General features: G+C 37.3%; 1 protein-coding gene across 1 annotated transcript in view; it reads right to left on the bottom strand.

The window, feature by feature from the left end:
- The window catches only part of LOC142053209 (dynein axonemal heavy chain 5-like), a 178,601-nt gene that overhangs the window by 126,858 nt on the left and 38,227 nt on the right, over nt 1-13,516 (bottom strand). Inside the window, exons 26-35 of the mRNA XM_075084498.1 lie at nt 12,264-12,467; nt 11,600-11,680; nt 11,112-11,516; nt 10,835-10,953; nt 8,437-8,573; nt 7,197-7,359; nt 4,062-4,173; nt 3,595-3,723; nt 2,077-2,276; nt 1,821-1,974 (exon numbers count right to left, since the gene is read on the bottom strand). Of these exons, the coding sequence (XP_074940599.1) occupies nt 1,821-1,974; nt 2,077-2,276; nt 3,595-3,723; nt 4,062-4,173; nt 7,197-7,359; nt 8,437-8,573; nt 10,835-10,953; nt 11,112-11,516; nt 11,600-11,680; nt 12,264-12,467 (1,704 nt within the window). The remainder of the gene's footprint in view (nt 1-1,820; nt 1,975-2,076; nt 2,277-3,594; nt 3,724-4,061; nt 4,174-7,196; nt 7,360-8,436; nt 8,574-10,834; nt 10,954-11,111; nt 11,517-11,599; nt 11,681-12,263; nt 12,468-13,516) is intronic.

Genomic DNA, 13,516 nt, shown 5'->3' on the forward strand with positions numbered 1-13,516 from the left:
GCAACTACTTTTTCCTCTAACCACAAAGCTTGTTGCCCAGCTTAAAAATAAACTAGAATTGTTTGACAAGTTTTGCTTCTAACAAATCCAAACTGACTGTTACTTATCTCCTTGTTAACTTCCAGATGCTTACAGACAGTTATTTGTTGCAGTATTCATCCAGGAACTGCAATTAAGTCTACTCATCTATCATTACTCCTCCACCAAGCTGTTCCTTCTCCTCCTTCTTTAAAAATAGTCACATTTGCTTTTTTCCAGAATACTGTTCATGTATCATCCTTGTAAGAAGTAGCTTTAGCAGTTATTAAATGCCTCAGCCGTGCTACAGCATTTGTGCATCTGCAAAAACTGCTTATTGATTCTCTGATAAACATTAACAATATAGACATCTCACAAACTAAAAAAAAGTATTGTTTTCTTAAATAACAAGAAAGCTTTACTTAACTTAGAAAAATCAATGTTAGTTTTGGAAATTGTAATTCTTTAATTAGAAAAGATGTGGTCTAAAAAAAAATTAATGTTTAATAATTTCCCAATAATCATGGTTTTGTTAAGTTACAGCACTGGCTGATCCAGTGCTACTAAACTGTGGTGTGTTAGAACTATATGAAAGCCTCTCATTAGGAGACACACAGAAAGGGTGACTTATTTGGTATTGCTCTTCTGCAGGAAGTCAGATCATTCCTTAACTCTTTTGCAGCTTCTAGCATGGAAGGTCATAACTGCCTTTTGAAGAGGTTGTAATAGTTCACACAGATTAGCACACAGGCAGCTGCCCAAGCCTTGCAGCATCTCTCTGTGGGACTTCATTATACTGAGTCCTAGAGAGTGCAGAATTCATAAAGAAAATCTGTCATTCCATTATTATATAACTTAGAGCCTATAAACAAATACGCACAGGAAGAGATGGATGTTTGCATATATGGCAAAAGCAATACATCCGTGTTGCATCATTACGTAGTTGTCATGGTTTTAGCTGGGAGAGAGTTGATTTTCTTCACTGTAGCTGGTATAGTGCTCTGTCTTGGACTTAGTATGAAGACAGTGTTAATGACACAGAGATGTTTGGGTTGTTGCTGGGTAGCGCTTGTACTAGTCAAGGACTTTTCAGCTTCCCAAGCTCTGCCGGGTGCACAAGAAGCTGGAAGGGGAGGGGGCACATCTAAGAGAGCGGATTCAAACTGACCAAAGGGATATTTCATATCATGTAACATCATGCCCAGTATGTTACCTGGGAGGAGCTGAGGAGCTGGTCGGGGGAGGGAGGCATCAATCGCAGCTTGGGGACCGGCAGCATTGGTCAGTGGGTGGTGAGCAGTTATATAGCTTGTGGTTTTTTTCATTTTTATTATATTATCATTATTATCATAATCATTATTATTATCATGACTGTTTTATTTGAATTATTAAACTGTTCTTATCTCAACCCACAAGTTTTCTTGCTTTTGCTCTTCTGAATCTCTCCCCCATCCCACGGGGTGGGGGGAGTGAGTGAGCAGCTGTGTGGTGTTTAGCTGCCAGCTGGGGCTAAACCATGACAGTAGTCCTGAGCCCTGTACTATCACATGATTTACTAACATTGGAAGCTCATGGGAACATTTGAACCTGAATTACAAACAATCCCATTCCTGTATGTTTGACCAAGTTCTACACAGTTCAGCCAGACAGTCCCTAGTTTGGCAAAGCTTCTTCTGAACTACCTGTGCACAGCCAACAAAACTTAAATGCATGATATGCATTGGCAAGTAAACTCTGTGATGCGGCTAATCTCTTGGTACAACTTATTTTCATTAACATATTGTTATCATAAATCAGCATACCTGAGGTAGTTGTTTTGCAATGTCTCCACCAACAAACACAGCTTCAAGGTAAATCCAGAGGTTTTGTACAGTAATCCAGTTTTCAATTATCTCTGCAGTATTGGTCAACTTCTGAACCCACTGTTGTATAGTGGACTTAAACGGTGCATTATACCTGTATGAACATGAGGCAAAGGGCAAACGAACCTAAGTGATCATTGTTTACTTTTAGGTTTGATTAGCTTTACACGATACGTGCATTTATTAAGTTTCACACCTGTTGCTCATGAGCGATCCCAGTATCATGAGGCTGTCTTCCACCAAAGCTATTTTCTCCAATATAGCTGATCCTTTCAGAAGGAGTTCTCCTCGAGTTTTGAAATGGCCAAAACTGAAAGCATGAGTACTCCATTCACTGATGACATGCTTCAGTTTTGCTTCAATATCCTTTTCTTTAACAGCACTGATGCAGATATCCTGTGCAAATTAAACTAGTCAATTTCGTCTAAGGCTAATATAATGCATATTTATAAAGACAATTAAAATTCGTTGGCTAGATCCAGATTTCAGTGCAAGTTCTAGCTAATGAAGAGACACATTGAAGCACCTCAAAATTACTGTATTATAAACGAGATTATATTATAGTACTACTTTTAACTAAAACACTTTATGGGCTATACTTCATTTTCACTAGCATTAGCACCTTACACTTTTGAAAATTCACTGACTCAGTGAATCTGCAGGCAGCATTTGCCTGTTTGAAGTCAAATATACCTACTGAGGGGTTTAAGGAAAAGACACATTACCAATCAAAATAAAAACCAGTCCAAGAAAAGAGTGTACGTGGACAACATGACTGCCTGCTACTTCTTGAAGACAGAACAGGACTGTTATAAAATTGATTGTTGCATCAGAGAGAAAAGCAGCAGCTACTCAGATTGGATCCCAAAGTCAGGTTCAGGAGCATATTGGATTCCATCACAGGTTTCAAGTCTTTCCTTGAGCGTAAGGCTATCACTCTGAACCTTTCAGATGGCTTAAATTCTTGTCTGGAAATTGGGTACAGCAGAGGTTTGACTTCATGTTTCTGTTTTAGACTAGTGTTCCTTTGTGGAACAAGACAAATCAGGTCCCTCCTATGGAGAGACCACAGATTTAGCTAAGTGACAATAGAACTGAAGATAGAAACTGTTGGGCTTTTCCTTCTTTATTTTTAGCTATACTTTGTTCTTGCAAAAGGTAATGAGCATAAAACTAATGTACTTGCTAGATAACTACTATCCCCAAAATGGAGGGGGCAATAGCCCTGTAGCTTCCACACATAGCCACCTCATCTCTGTTCTCTTGTGAAGAATTGCTTTTTAAATAAAGAACCTTGTTCTCCTTTAATCCTATATCCTCCACTTCTACTGTGTTCCAAGGATTCTGAGCACTTAATAGGATCAGACTTACATCAATGATTTTTCCTCTCTGATAAGACATTTTAAAGGAAGAAAAAAGTATAAGTAGACTAACGGAGAACCATGACAGAATCACACCTCTCTTAAAACAACAGAATTCCTTCTATGGAAGGATTAGCGTATTATCATGTATCCATTTAATCCTTCTCCAGAATGAAAAGGAAATAAACTAACCATCACTGTTAATACCAGCTACAAAACTCCATTCTTCAAAATAATTCTCCAACTAAAGCAATTTTTTTTGTGTTACAAAGCTGACTAGAAACAGGATTCCAAGGGCACAGAGCCCCAGATCACAAGTTATTAATTAAAAACAAACAGAAGAGTACATGTACCTCAATATCTTCTTTATATTTTAATAAGGAGGCATCCATTATGTATTTCAAGGAGAAATTCTCAGAGTCAACATCAAAGTGATGCCCAGTTACTTGTGCAATTCTTTCCCAGTGGCGTGACATCATTGCCTAGAAAAGTACACAGGAATTAGGAAATTTTTAAAAAGTGTATTGTTTTTAAGACTAGAATGATGGCATACTTTTGCACTGCATCTGTTAAACAAATAGAAGAGTTCTGATTTCCATTCAATTGAAAGCATTACAGAATCACAGAATCACAGAATCAAATCACAATATGAAGTATTTTGTTTTATTTCTCTGTAACTAAGTGTAACTAGATTTTTGCCATAAATATAGCTGCTTTTAACTACAAAAAAGAATTATGGAAAGCATCTTACAGTCATACAACAGCCTTCAATAAAGTTTTTCAAGTGAATCTTATCTCCAAATTATTATGCTGAACATACTTTGTTTGCCATCATTTCAAGTAAAGGACAGCTTTCTGCGAAGTCATCGATTTTTTTTTTCAGGTCTTGAAAAGCTTGCCATTCCTTCAATGCTTTCGGTAACTTACGGATTCTTTTAAAAGCACAAAAAATAAGTAATTTTATTCTTAATAATCACAGTCCACCATTTAATATTACAACATATTCTCATTTTTCAACCAATCGACCAGTAAATAAAAATCCAGTTGCAAGCTGGCAATTTAATATATAGCTGATGGTTTCTGACTGCAGGCATGAAACACTGCTAAAGACAGCAAAAATCACACTAGAATGGTTTGGTTTCTATTTCAGTTTTAATTAAATTAGGTTAATTTCATGTGCAAACCCATGTCCGAACTTAAGCTTTTGCAGTATCATTGTTTTATGAAAATTTTGCAAATGTACCCGACTTTGTAAAGGGGAAAAGGATTAAACATTAGATTTTTTTTTCAAGCAAAGTGAAGTACATCTACACCAAAACCTGACCCTCTTGCACACAGAAAAATGCTTCTGTTTCAATCAAACAAGTCCTATTTTTTGCCTAGTTTGTACAAAAGATATTTAAAGAAAAATCTTCCTTCATGTACAATTTCAAGGTGAAAAAAAAATTGAAAATTAAGGATCTCTTGTACTGTGAATTGTCACAGCTCCACTTGCTTCTAACAAGTCATGCCAATTTTCATCTTCCAAAGCTATGGACCAAAGACTAATGGCAGTTCTGTCACATCTCAATGGCAGAAATAAAAAGCTGCATAAAACCAACCTATAATGAAAAATTATTTCAAAGAAATTCTCCATTTTTCACAGCTCAAAGTCAGACAGATCTGTCACACAACACTGGAGCATGTGTGAATTCTTCACTGCTTGCTGGTAAGAGGTAGATGAACATATGCATGCTGTCATGGCACTGCAATAATATCTGTAGCCCATCCTGAATCCAACAATAGATAGTATTAAATATGCTAAAGAAAAGCATTGCAGAATAGAAAATTATACTCTGCCATGTATGGATAAGGCTTTTAGAGGCAGTTCCCAGCTACTTTTAACCTGAGGCACAAGTGACATTCTTACAAACTTTAACTTAGGCTGGCAATTGGAAATGAGATCGCTTAGCCTGGTAATGAAAACTGATAATTTTTTATATGGGTACCTTTTTTCTTTCCCTTGGTCTCAGCAATATCTTCTAACAGCAAATTCCATGAGTTACATACATACTATGTTAAAAAAATACTCCATCGATCAGGTTTAAATTTCCTTCTTAAATTTACTGGACATTCTTTTTACACTATATTACTATAAAACATAAAGGCAAACTTCTCTTTAACTGTTATTATAAACTTCTATAATGTTCTTTACCACACGTTTTTTCTAAATATCCTTTTTATATCTTTTTTAATTGATTTATTTTCACCCAGTTATTTTCTTGATTCTTCTTTCCATGATTCCAGGTTTTCTATTATATTACTATTTTTAAAAGGGTAGCAAAAAAAGAACATTACAGTAAAGAACTATGCATATCTTTACAACTACACTAAAACACTAATTGTATTTCCAGTACTCCTGCTCCTTTCGTAACACAGCATACCAACTTAGTTATTTCTGTGGGTACTCCCTGTACACTGTTTATATTTCTCCAGCTTTATGCAATAATGCTAGCAAGCCTGCCAAAGGAGGGATAGAATTGGGTTAGACTTCTAAAAAAAAACATTTACCACCTATTGATGGTCACCTTGCTCCAAATATAGCTCAAAACTTAAGAGGAAAAAAAAGTCATATGTGAAATAAAAAGGGAAACAAGTAACTTTCAAAACTGTTGTCATGCAATGGCTTCCTTCAGAATTCCAGGAAAAGAAAGCATATAGTCCTACCAACCTGTAAAATATAATTAACTATAAAAAAATGATTATGCATATTCCATAGTTCTACTGAAATGATACCAAGACTTATAGATATCGTCCAAATGCAGAAGTATATATATTTTGCATACCTTCATTTTTACTATTATTTTTTTTTAAAATGAGGTGTTTTTTCAAATTAGTAACTAGAACACAGTTCACTCAGTTTTTTCCAGAAAAAGAAGAAAATCTCCACCCCACTCCTTCTGTGTGTACAGAAATGGACCCTGCTAAAACGGTTTATACAAAAATAAGAGAGAAAACAGACAGTTCACATCTTTTTTTTCCAATCGATATGCACAGGATAAAAATATTGCACATTTATTCTCAAACTTTCGCGTGTAGTTTGGTTCTCATGTATGTTTTGTAATTCCCATTAAGAGCAAAACATAGGCTGGTACAGGTAACTACCCTAAAGGAACGGATGCGCAGAACACTTAAGACCTATATATAGACTCTCCACTTTTGCACATAACAAAATGCCCCTTTTCTAGCAATTTTGGCCATGCTCCAGTGCCAGGAATCAGAATTCAAAGAAAGCTGTCAAAGGGGAAACAATCCAAGTCCTGTTAGTTCATGAGCCCCTGCCTCTGAGAGAAGTAACAAGCTGGGTCAGGGAAGTCTTGCAGACCCAGGCATGGCTGTTGGAAAACGAAAGGTGCGTCTTTACCAACACAGTAGAAAAATTCCTCTGACTTCAGCAAAGCATGGTTTCACCTAACAGTTATTTCACATGCAATGTGGAAAACATTCTTCCTCTCAAACCTCATAAATAACCCCTCCAAATTTAGTGTGGCTACCTACCCTTGTTGAAATATCAATTTCAATCTATACAAGTTAATCAAAATTCTGTCTGACATCATGGACAATCAGCTGTAAACTAAATCACTGAGAAGGTAATATATGAAGATCAGTTATGAAGGTTATTTAGACTTACAACCACCTTGCCACAGGTTTATGCACCTTACTCATTAAATAAGATACAACCTACCATGTCAGTATATGCCAGCAAGCCTAAAGTGACTCACAGAACGAGCTAAGTATGGTCACACACTAGCTGCATATTGCACCACAGTCTGCAACTATTGCAGCTGTACTGAGCGCTTGAGCAAGCCTGAGATAAACCAGCAGACTTTTGCCCCTCAGGGCAATTTTCGCAAGGTTATTAACACAGAAAGCTGAGAAATAACAGCTGTATGCACTTCAACAAATACGAAATTACCTCTTTTGAAAATCCAGAAGTTCATTGTTAATTTTTTCAATATTTAAATCATTCCAAAGTATTTCATTGTATCCTTCAATATTAGCAGTAACTGAATTATAAAGACTGTAAAGTTTCTGAAGCAATGAAAGCTCACGTTTAATTTTGTGCAGTTCAGGATACTCTGTTTCAAATTTTAAAAGAAGAAATTTGTGAATGTTAATTAGGTACAACTGTATTCATGAACATCAAATCCACATATTTCTAAAACTGGTATTTAATTAATGTCTGAAATCAGACTTGCAATCTTTTAGATAGTATCTAGTAAGACAAACTTTTCCAGTTACATTACATAAGAACATCAGATTTTGATGCACAGGAATTGTTTAGATTGCTGAGATTTTTGTAAGTGTACTTCTATAACAGTAGACATAATCTTATATGGGAGGTGCTGCACCGATCTCTGTGAGGAAGATAATGTTGAAAAAGTAGTTGAAATAGCAAAGGAATGTACTATAATTTTATACAAGAGCTAAAATATCCCCCATCACAATTTGCACTATTTACTTAACAAGTTGAGGTTGGGGATGGGGGGTGTGCTTTCAAAATAAAAATACAGAACACGTTACACGATAAAAGTATTTTAAATGGACCTCCCTAACTGAAATATTTTGTTTAGCTTCTCTCATATCTTTGGGAATTCCTAGTTAAATATATCATGATTATTGCATATGTCTTCAGACATGAAAATGTACTGAATTTAGTATGTACAAATTAAAGTGCCGTACAAATTAAAGTATGTACAAATTAAAGTGCTGTAACTTTAATTCTCACTATGGTCTTCCAAATTTGAAGTGTGTCTGACTAGGAGGCATAAGGATGTTACAGATCAGTTGCACAACCCAAGGGAATTCATTATATATCTGGAGCAGGGACAACTTGAGTACTTCGGCAACATGTTTCCCAAATTTGGACATGGAAGAATACAGACAGGAGATGTACTTATCTCTGAACAGAAAAAGCAAGAGAGCTAAGCAGCTGGACCCTGAAGTACATGGAACAGTGCAATATTTGTCCACCTGACGTTTATGTATGTACAGACTGAGAGCCAGTTTCACATAGCTGCTTTTCATAAGAAAGACAATATAATTTACTGAAAGGAATTTTTCTACAATGAACCCAGCACTGAACACATTTAGTAGGACCCACAAGTAAAATTTAATAGCCTAGGACCAGGTATCCATATCCCCTGAGAAGCTACCTGTAATAGGAAGACCAAATAATTCCTCCCCACCAGAAAGAGAGATATACTTCCTCCATAGTTCATCAAATTTGGCTTGAAAGATCTGTAATCTGTCACTTGCTTCATGGGGAGGAATATTTTCCTCACCAGGGCCCCTGTAAAAAAACAAAACAAATTCAGTGCAAGTATCAACCATACAGGCTTCACAGAGAAGCACAACAGAACCCAGACCTTATTTACTGAACAGTATTTAGTATTTTCTAACATGTTTTCTAGACACTAAAAGAGAAAATGCAAAGTATATTCAGTATCCCAACATTACCTATTGAGTAGTCCCTGAAAGAAAGCCCCATTTACTTTCTACATAAAATTCATCTGGGTTACCATACATATTACAAATAGCTAAAAAGATGTACAAATATTTTGTCTTTGTTATTTTTCATTCCTTTTCTTCTGTAAAATACATTTTAATTGTTGGGTTGGTTGTTTTTTTTTTCATTTATACTCTTAAAAAGGGAAAGACAGCAGGTATATAATTCAGGGGTGAAAACTGTGGTAGCTTGTACTAGAACCATAATTGAGCACTCAGAAAAATAACAGAAAAATATGATTTTGCCCTAAGGAGTACATCTCAGCTGGAGGACTGGGTGTAATCCCCAGCTCTCATGTCTGGGACCACTTCTTGGCTGCATCATAATATTTTGGGATGAGAACTGTTAGTATGTCATCTGTTGTGCCATGGTTATTTCTAGAAAGAAATACAGGCACATGGGCATGAGAGAGCAGCACAGGCTGGCTGCTTGGCAGGGAAAATGGAACCAGGAGATGAAAGCAGTAACATGGTCAACAAAGGCAGCCAGGGCATGGTCCCATAGTATCTGAACAAGGAGAGCAGGGCAGGCGTGGGAATGTTAGTCAGGTTCAAATGAGAGTCCAGATATTTAGACAAGTCCACAATAATTACGCAGGACCAAAGTCAAGCAGGGAAAGTGAGTCAGTAAGTCAGGGTCAGGAGCAGGTCTAGTGAAGGTAACCATGATGAGACACAGTCCAGCAGTTACCAGGCTGTTCTCAGATCAGGCTGAGAAGTGAGTATGTGCGTTGGGGTCCAGGTTCAGCTCAGTAGGGTCCACGGCCAGGCACAGGCATGGCTGTGATAGTGCTGGAGCTGTAGGTCAGAGGGCCAAGCAGTGAAGTCTCAGTGTAAAAGCAAATCCCACAGGAAGGAGCGTCAGCCTTCCTGAGGCCTCTCAGCAGAGCTGTATAGGAGTGCTCTGACCCCAAAGGAAAGGGGAAGCCCTCAGATGCGCTAGATTTATGTTGGCCCTGAGCCCAGGCAGCTGAACCTCCAGGAGGCAGTATGTTCTCAGGGTCCCTACAGCTGGTAGCAGCCACAGGGTGTTTCCATGAATTCCTCTGTACAACTCTGAGAGCAGAACCACAGGCAGCACTATGCATGCACCCACATTCGCAACTTGGTGCTCTGGCAGGTTGCTTTTAGGTGCAAATTCACCCTCTGTCTACAGCCAAAGTCTTGAAGCTTGCACTCAAATGCACTGCTAGTGTGCCTTCAAGAAGTTTCACTCCTGGTGAAGCCAAGGTTGAAGCCAAACGCACAGCTACCATTTGGACCACCCTGCTTGTAAGACCAATGCAAAAGCATCTGTCCTAGGAGAACAGTACATATCCTCCAAGGCCCTCCAGGAGTGTGTGCTCTACGTGTGCACTGAATTCTGTTCATAACAGCAAGGCAGTCTGCAGAGGCTGTACATAAAGCTGCTTCACACTGCCCACAGGCTATAGGTGTGCAGTGCATGCCTAGGGTCAGCTGCTGATGTGAACTTCAATGCCAAAAACCATACACAGTGCATGTATTGTCCTAGAACTATAACAGATCACAGGAAACCATATTCTGGTCTTTCCTTCTTAGCTGCTAATGTAGAAGTGTCCAATGAAGCACACATACCCCACAATCCAAATAAAAAAAGCCACAGCAAACTTAGAAGTAAGACTGAGTAAGACTCGGTGAACTTAGAAACACACAGAACTGGACTCTCCACTCACATCCAAGGCACTACTTACATACTTAATATTAAATATCTGCTTAAGTGCTTTTTTAGGTTTAGAACCCCCCAAAAAATTTAAATTCAGCTCTGGGTGAGAATTTGATGTTTTTTTTCCCCCCAGCCTATTAACTCCTCTGGAATTTCACTGACTCCAGCCTTGAAATTATGGTAATGAATCTGCGACAGTAAGGGTAACTGCCCATCTTATATTATCCTGAAATCAGGCTTTTATCTCAGATGTCATATAGACATTGAGGCTGTGCTGTGCTTATTTTCTGGAACCCTTCCAATACACCATTTTTGAACAATCACTAATGAAACATAACTGTATTGCACCACAGGCCACCTACTTTTCATCATAATCTTTGTAAAATTCTGCAGTATCAATCTGGAACTTTTGGACATCACTCAGTAAATCTGTTTTCATGTTTGGCTGTACCTTCAGCAACAAGTCCTCAACCTGCAGTGCCTACATGTAGACAAAGAGAAAAAACAGGCGTAAAAGTTGCAGGAAAAAAAGCACGGAGTTTTAAGTAAGAAAATAGTTTTGTTCTGCATGTCAACATTAAAAAGTCTGACAATAACTTTGCTATATATATAATTTGAGAAATAATACAGCTATGATACCTGTCTGTTTAGGTTCTTCCAGGCATAAGCCAATCCATCAACTCTTTCTGTATTACCATCTTGAAAGAGAAGATTGTACTTATGAAGCACAGAATAAGATTCTTCTATAGGTCCAACTGTCATGTCAATTTTAATCTCATTCTCTCGAATTTCCTTTAGCGCTTCCATTGCTCCGCGTACATCGTCAAGGTCATGGATAGGTCTGCTTAACCTCTTGCTAACATTTTCAATGAATGCATAAATTCCATCCATGTCTGTGGCAGACTTATTATTCAAAGCTAATCCAAATGCTCTTTGTCTTGAGCGGCATTCCTGAATTAGGGCTATTTTCAACGACTCTGTCGCGATATCTATTGATTCCAGCACACAGTGATTTGGCAGTTCTCTGATTTGCGTTTCTAATTGCTAAGACAAACACAAGTGTTCAGCTTTTAATTTCACTACAGTTTCTCTGAACAGTTAATTTTTATTAAAGATATAATACTTACAGAAAAGTATCTGATTTGAGTTTGGAATTCAGCCATTGTTGGTTTAGTATCTATAAATTCCCTTACTTTTTCCTCTGGATCCTATATAAGAGAAGTTCACTTTAATTATTATTTAGCATTGGTATGCTAAAGCTTCTAATCCTACCACGTGCCTGGACCCACCTCCTAACAAAGACAACTCCATCAGCCCAGATTCTCTTCTGCTTTGGAATCCTTATTACTAGAAAGATTTCCTAGCTTTAGTTTATCATTTCTGTGAAGAAATAGAAAAGCTGCTTTCAGCAGTGGTTGCTGAAGAAGAACTAGTCAGTTTAATATTCAGGAAGAGTTTTGTAGTCTGCAATTTCTCAGATTCTGCTGAATAATTTTTTTTTACAACTTATGCAGACACGATGCTGTGAGAAAGATGCACAAGTGTATGAGAGCATAAGCTTATTTACACTCCCAACATACTCTTTTGTTCTTCTGCTTTCTTCCTTAGGTTTAATTGGTAAAGAATGACAAGATCTAGTGAACACATGAGGAGACAGAGGAGGTACTATTGGTATATGGATTCTACTATGAAACCAATGCTCCCTGCTGAGCACACAGTCTTATGCAACCCAAACCAGTTTATTTAGAATATTTCACAATACAGCAACATATTTTATTAAATATGTATAACCTTGTTCCAGATGCCTGAAAATTCAGAAAAGCTGTTCAGGAGATCCAATGCTTCAGTTTTGAGAGATAAAATAATTGTATTTAGTTGGATCACCACTTTGTTTACATCCTTATGCTCGACGATCTGTTTGTCTAAAGGTTTCAGTGCCACCATCCTGGTGAGTTTGCTCTCATCACCCAGCTCCACAGCAACAGCTTGTTCAATCTGGCATAAATTAAACAAGAAAAAGCATATGTCCAGTAGTTTTATATTTCTTTTTACATTATAGAATGCCCAACAATGATACACAATAAATGTTTCTAAGAACAAAGTGCAGAGAAAGCATCCATCAGGAGATTCCCGGTTCTTAGCTTAGATTTTTACAGAGCTATAGTTCTAGTGTTAAAACTGGTTTTATAAAAAGTTGCCATGTGGAGCTCTATATTAATCGTCTCTGACATCTGTCAAATATGCTTCATATACTAGTACAGCTGTGCTGTTTCCTGCTCCTGCACAACTGCTCAGGTCATCCTGCTTGCTTTAGCGTAGAATTACAACCTATACCTATTCTTGGCCAAAAAAGCTCCTGTAGGCGGTGGGAGGTTGGCTGCTTGGAAATAAGTGAACAATTCTGCATGAGGAAACTGAATTCAACCCACTCCCTCCTAATTTATTTTTTTATCCTTTATTTGCAGGACTTCATGGGGTTTTTTCATTGAAATGAGCCAACCTGTTTTTCATGTCAGGTTGACAAAATAGGAAGATCATTTTTCAGCACAGATCTACATAGATCTGTATTTTGTTACCAGAGGAGACAATTAAGGCCATCTGACTACCACTACTGTGCATTTTTGTACGTCAACAAATTTCAGTTTCTATCTATACCTCAGACCTCCCCAAGGTTTTAGGGCTCATTTTAATACCAGTTAAAATATTTACATTGTATTTACTGTAGCACTATAGCTGCTGTATGCAGCCTGAAAGTTTAACTTAAAATACAGTTTTTGCCTGGGAAGACTGATAATAATTTATACTCAGCTAGTAGTTCCCATGGATAATTCCAATTTTCACACATTATCTGCACTATCATCATCATCATCATACTTGAACAGTATATTTAAAAGATTTTTTTAAAGCAAATTTTTATTTTATTATTAGAAACCACCAAACATAAGGTTTATGAATTATTACTCATGTTCAGTTACTGGGTATAGAGATTAACAACTAGGCTTTCACTTAACAGGAGGATCCACCAGCTTACAAGTCAAAGTATT

The sequence above is a fragment of the Phalacrocorax aristotelis genome, chromosome 2 (genome assembly GCF_949628215.1).
Source record: "Phalacrocorax aristotelis chromosome 2, bGulAri2.1, whole genome shotgun sequence".
Classification (NCBI taxonomy): domain Eukaryota; kingdom Metazoa; phylum Chordata; class Aves; order Suliformes; family Phalacrocoracidae; genus Phalacrocorax; species Phalacrocorax aristotelis.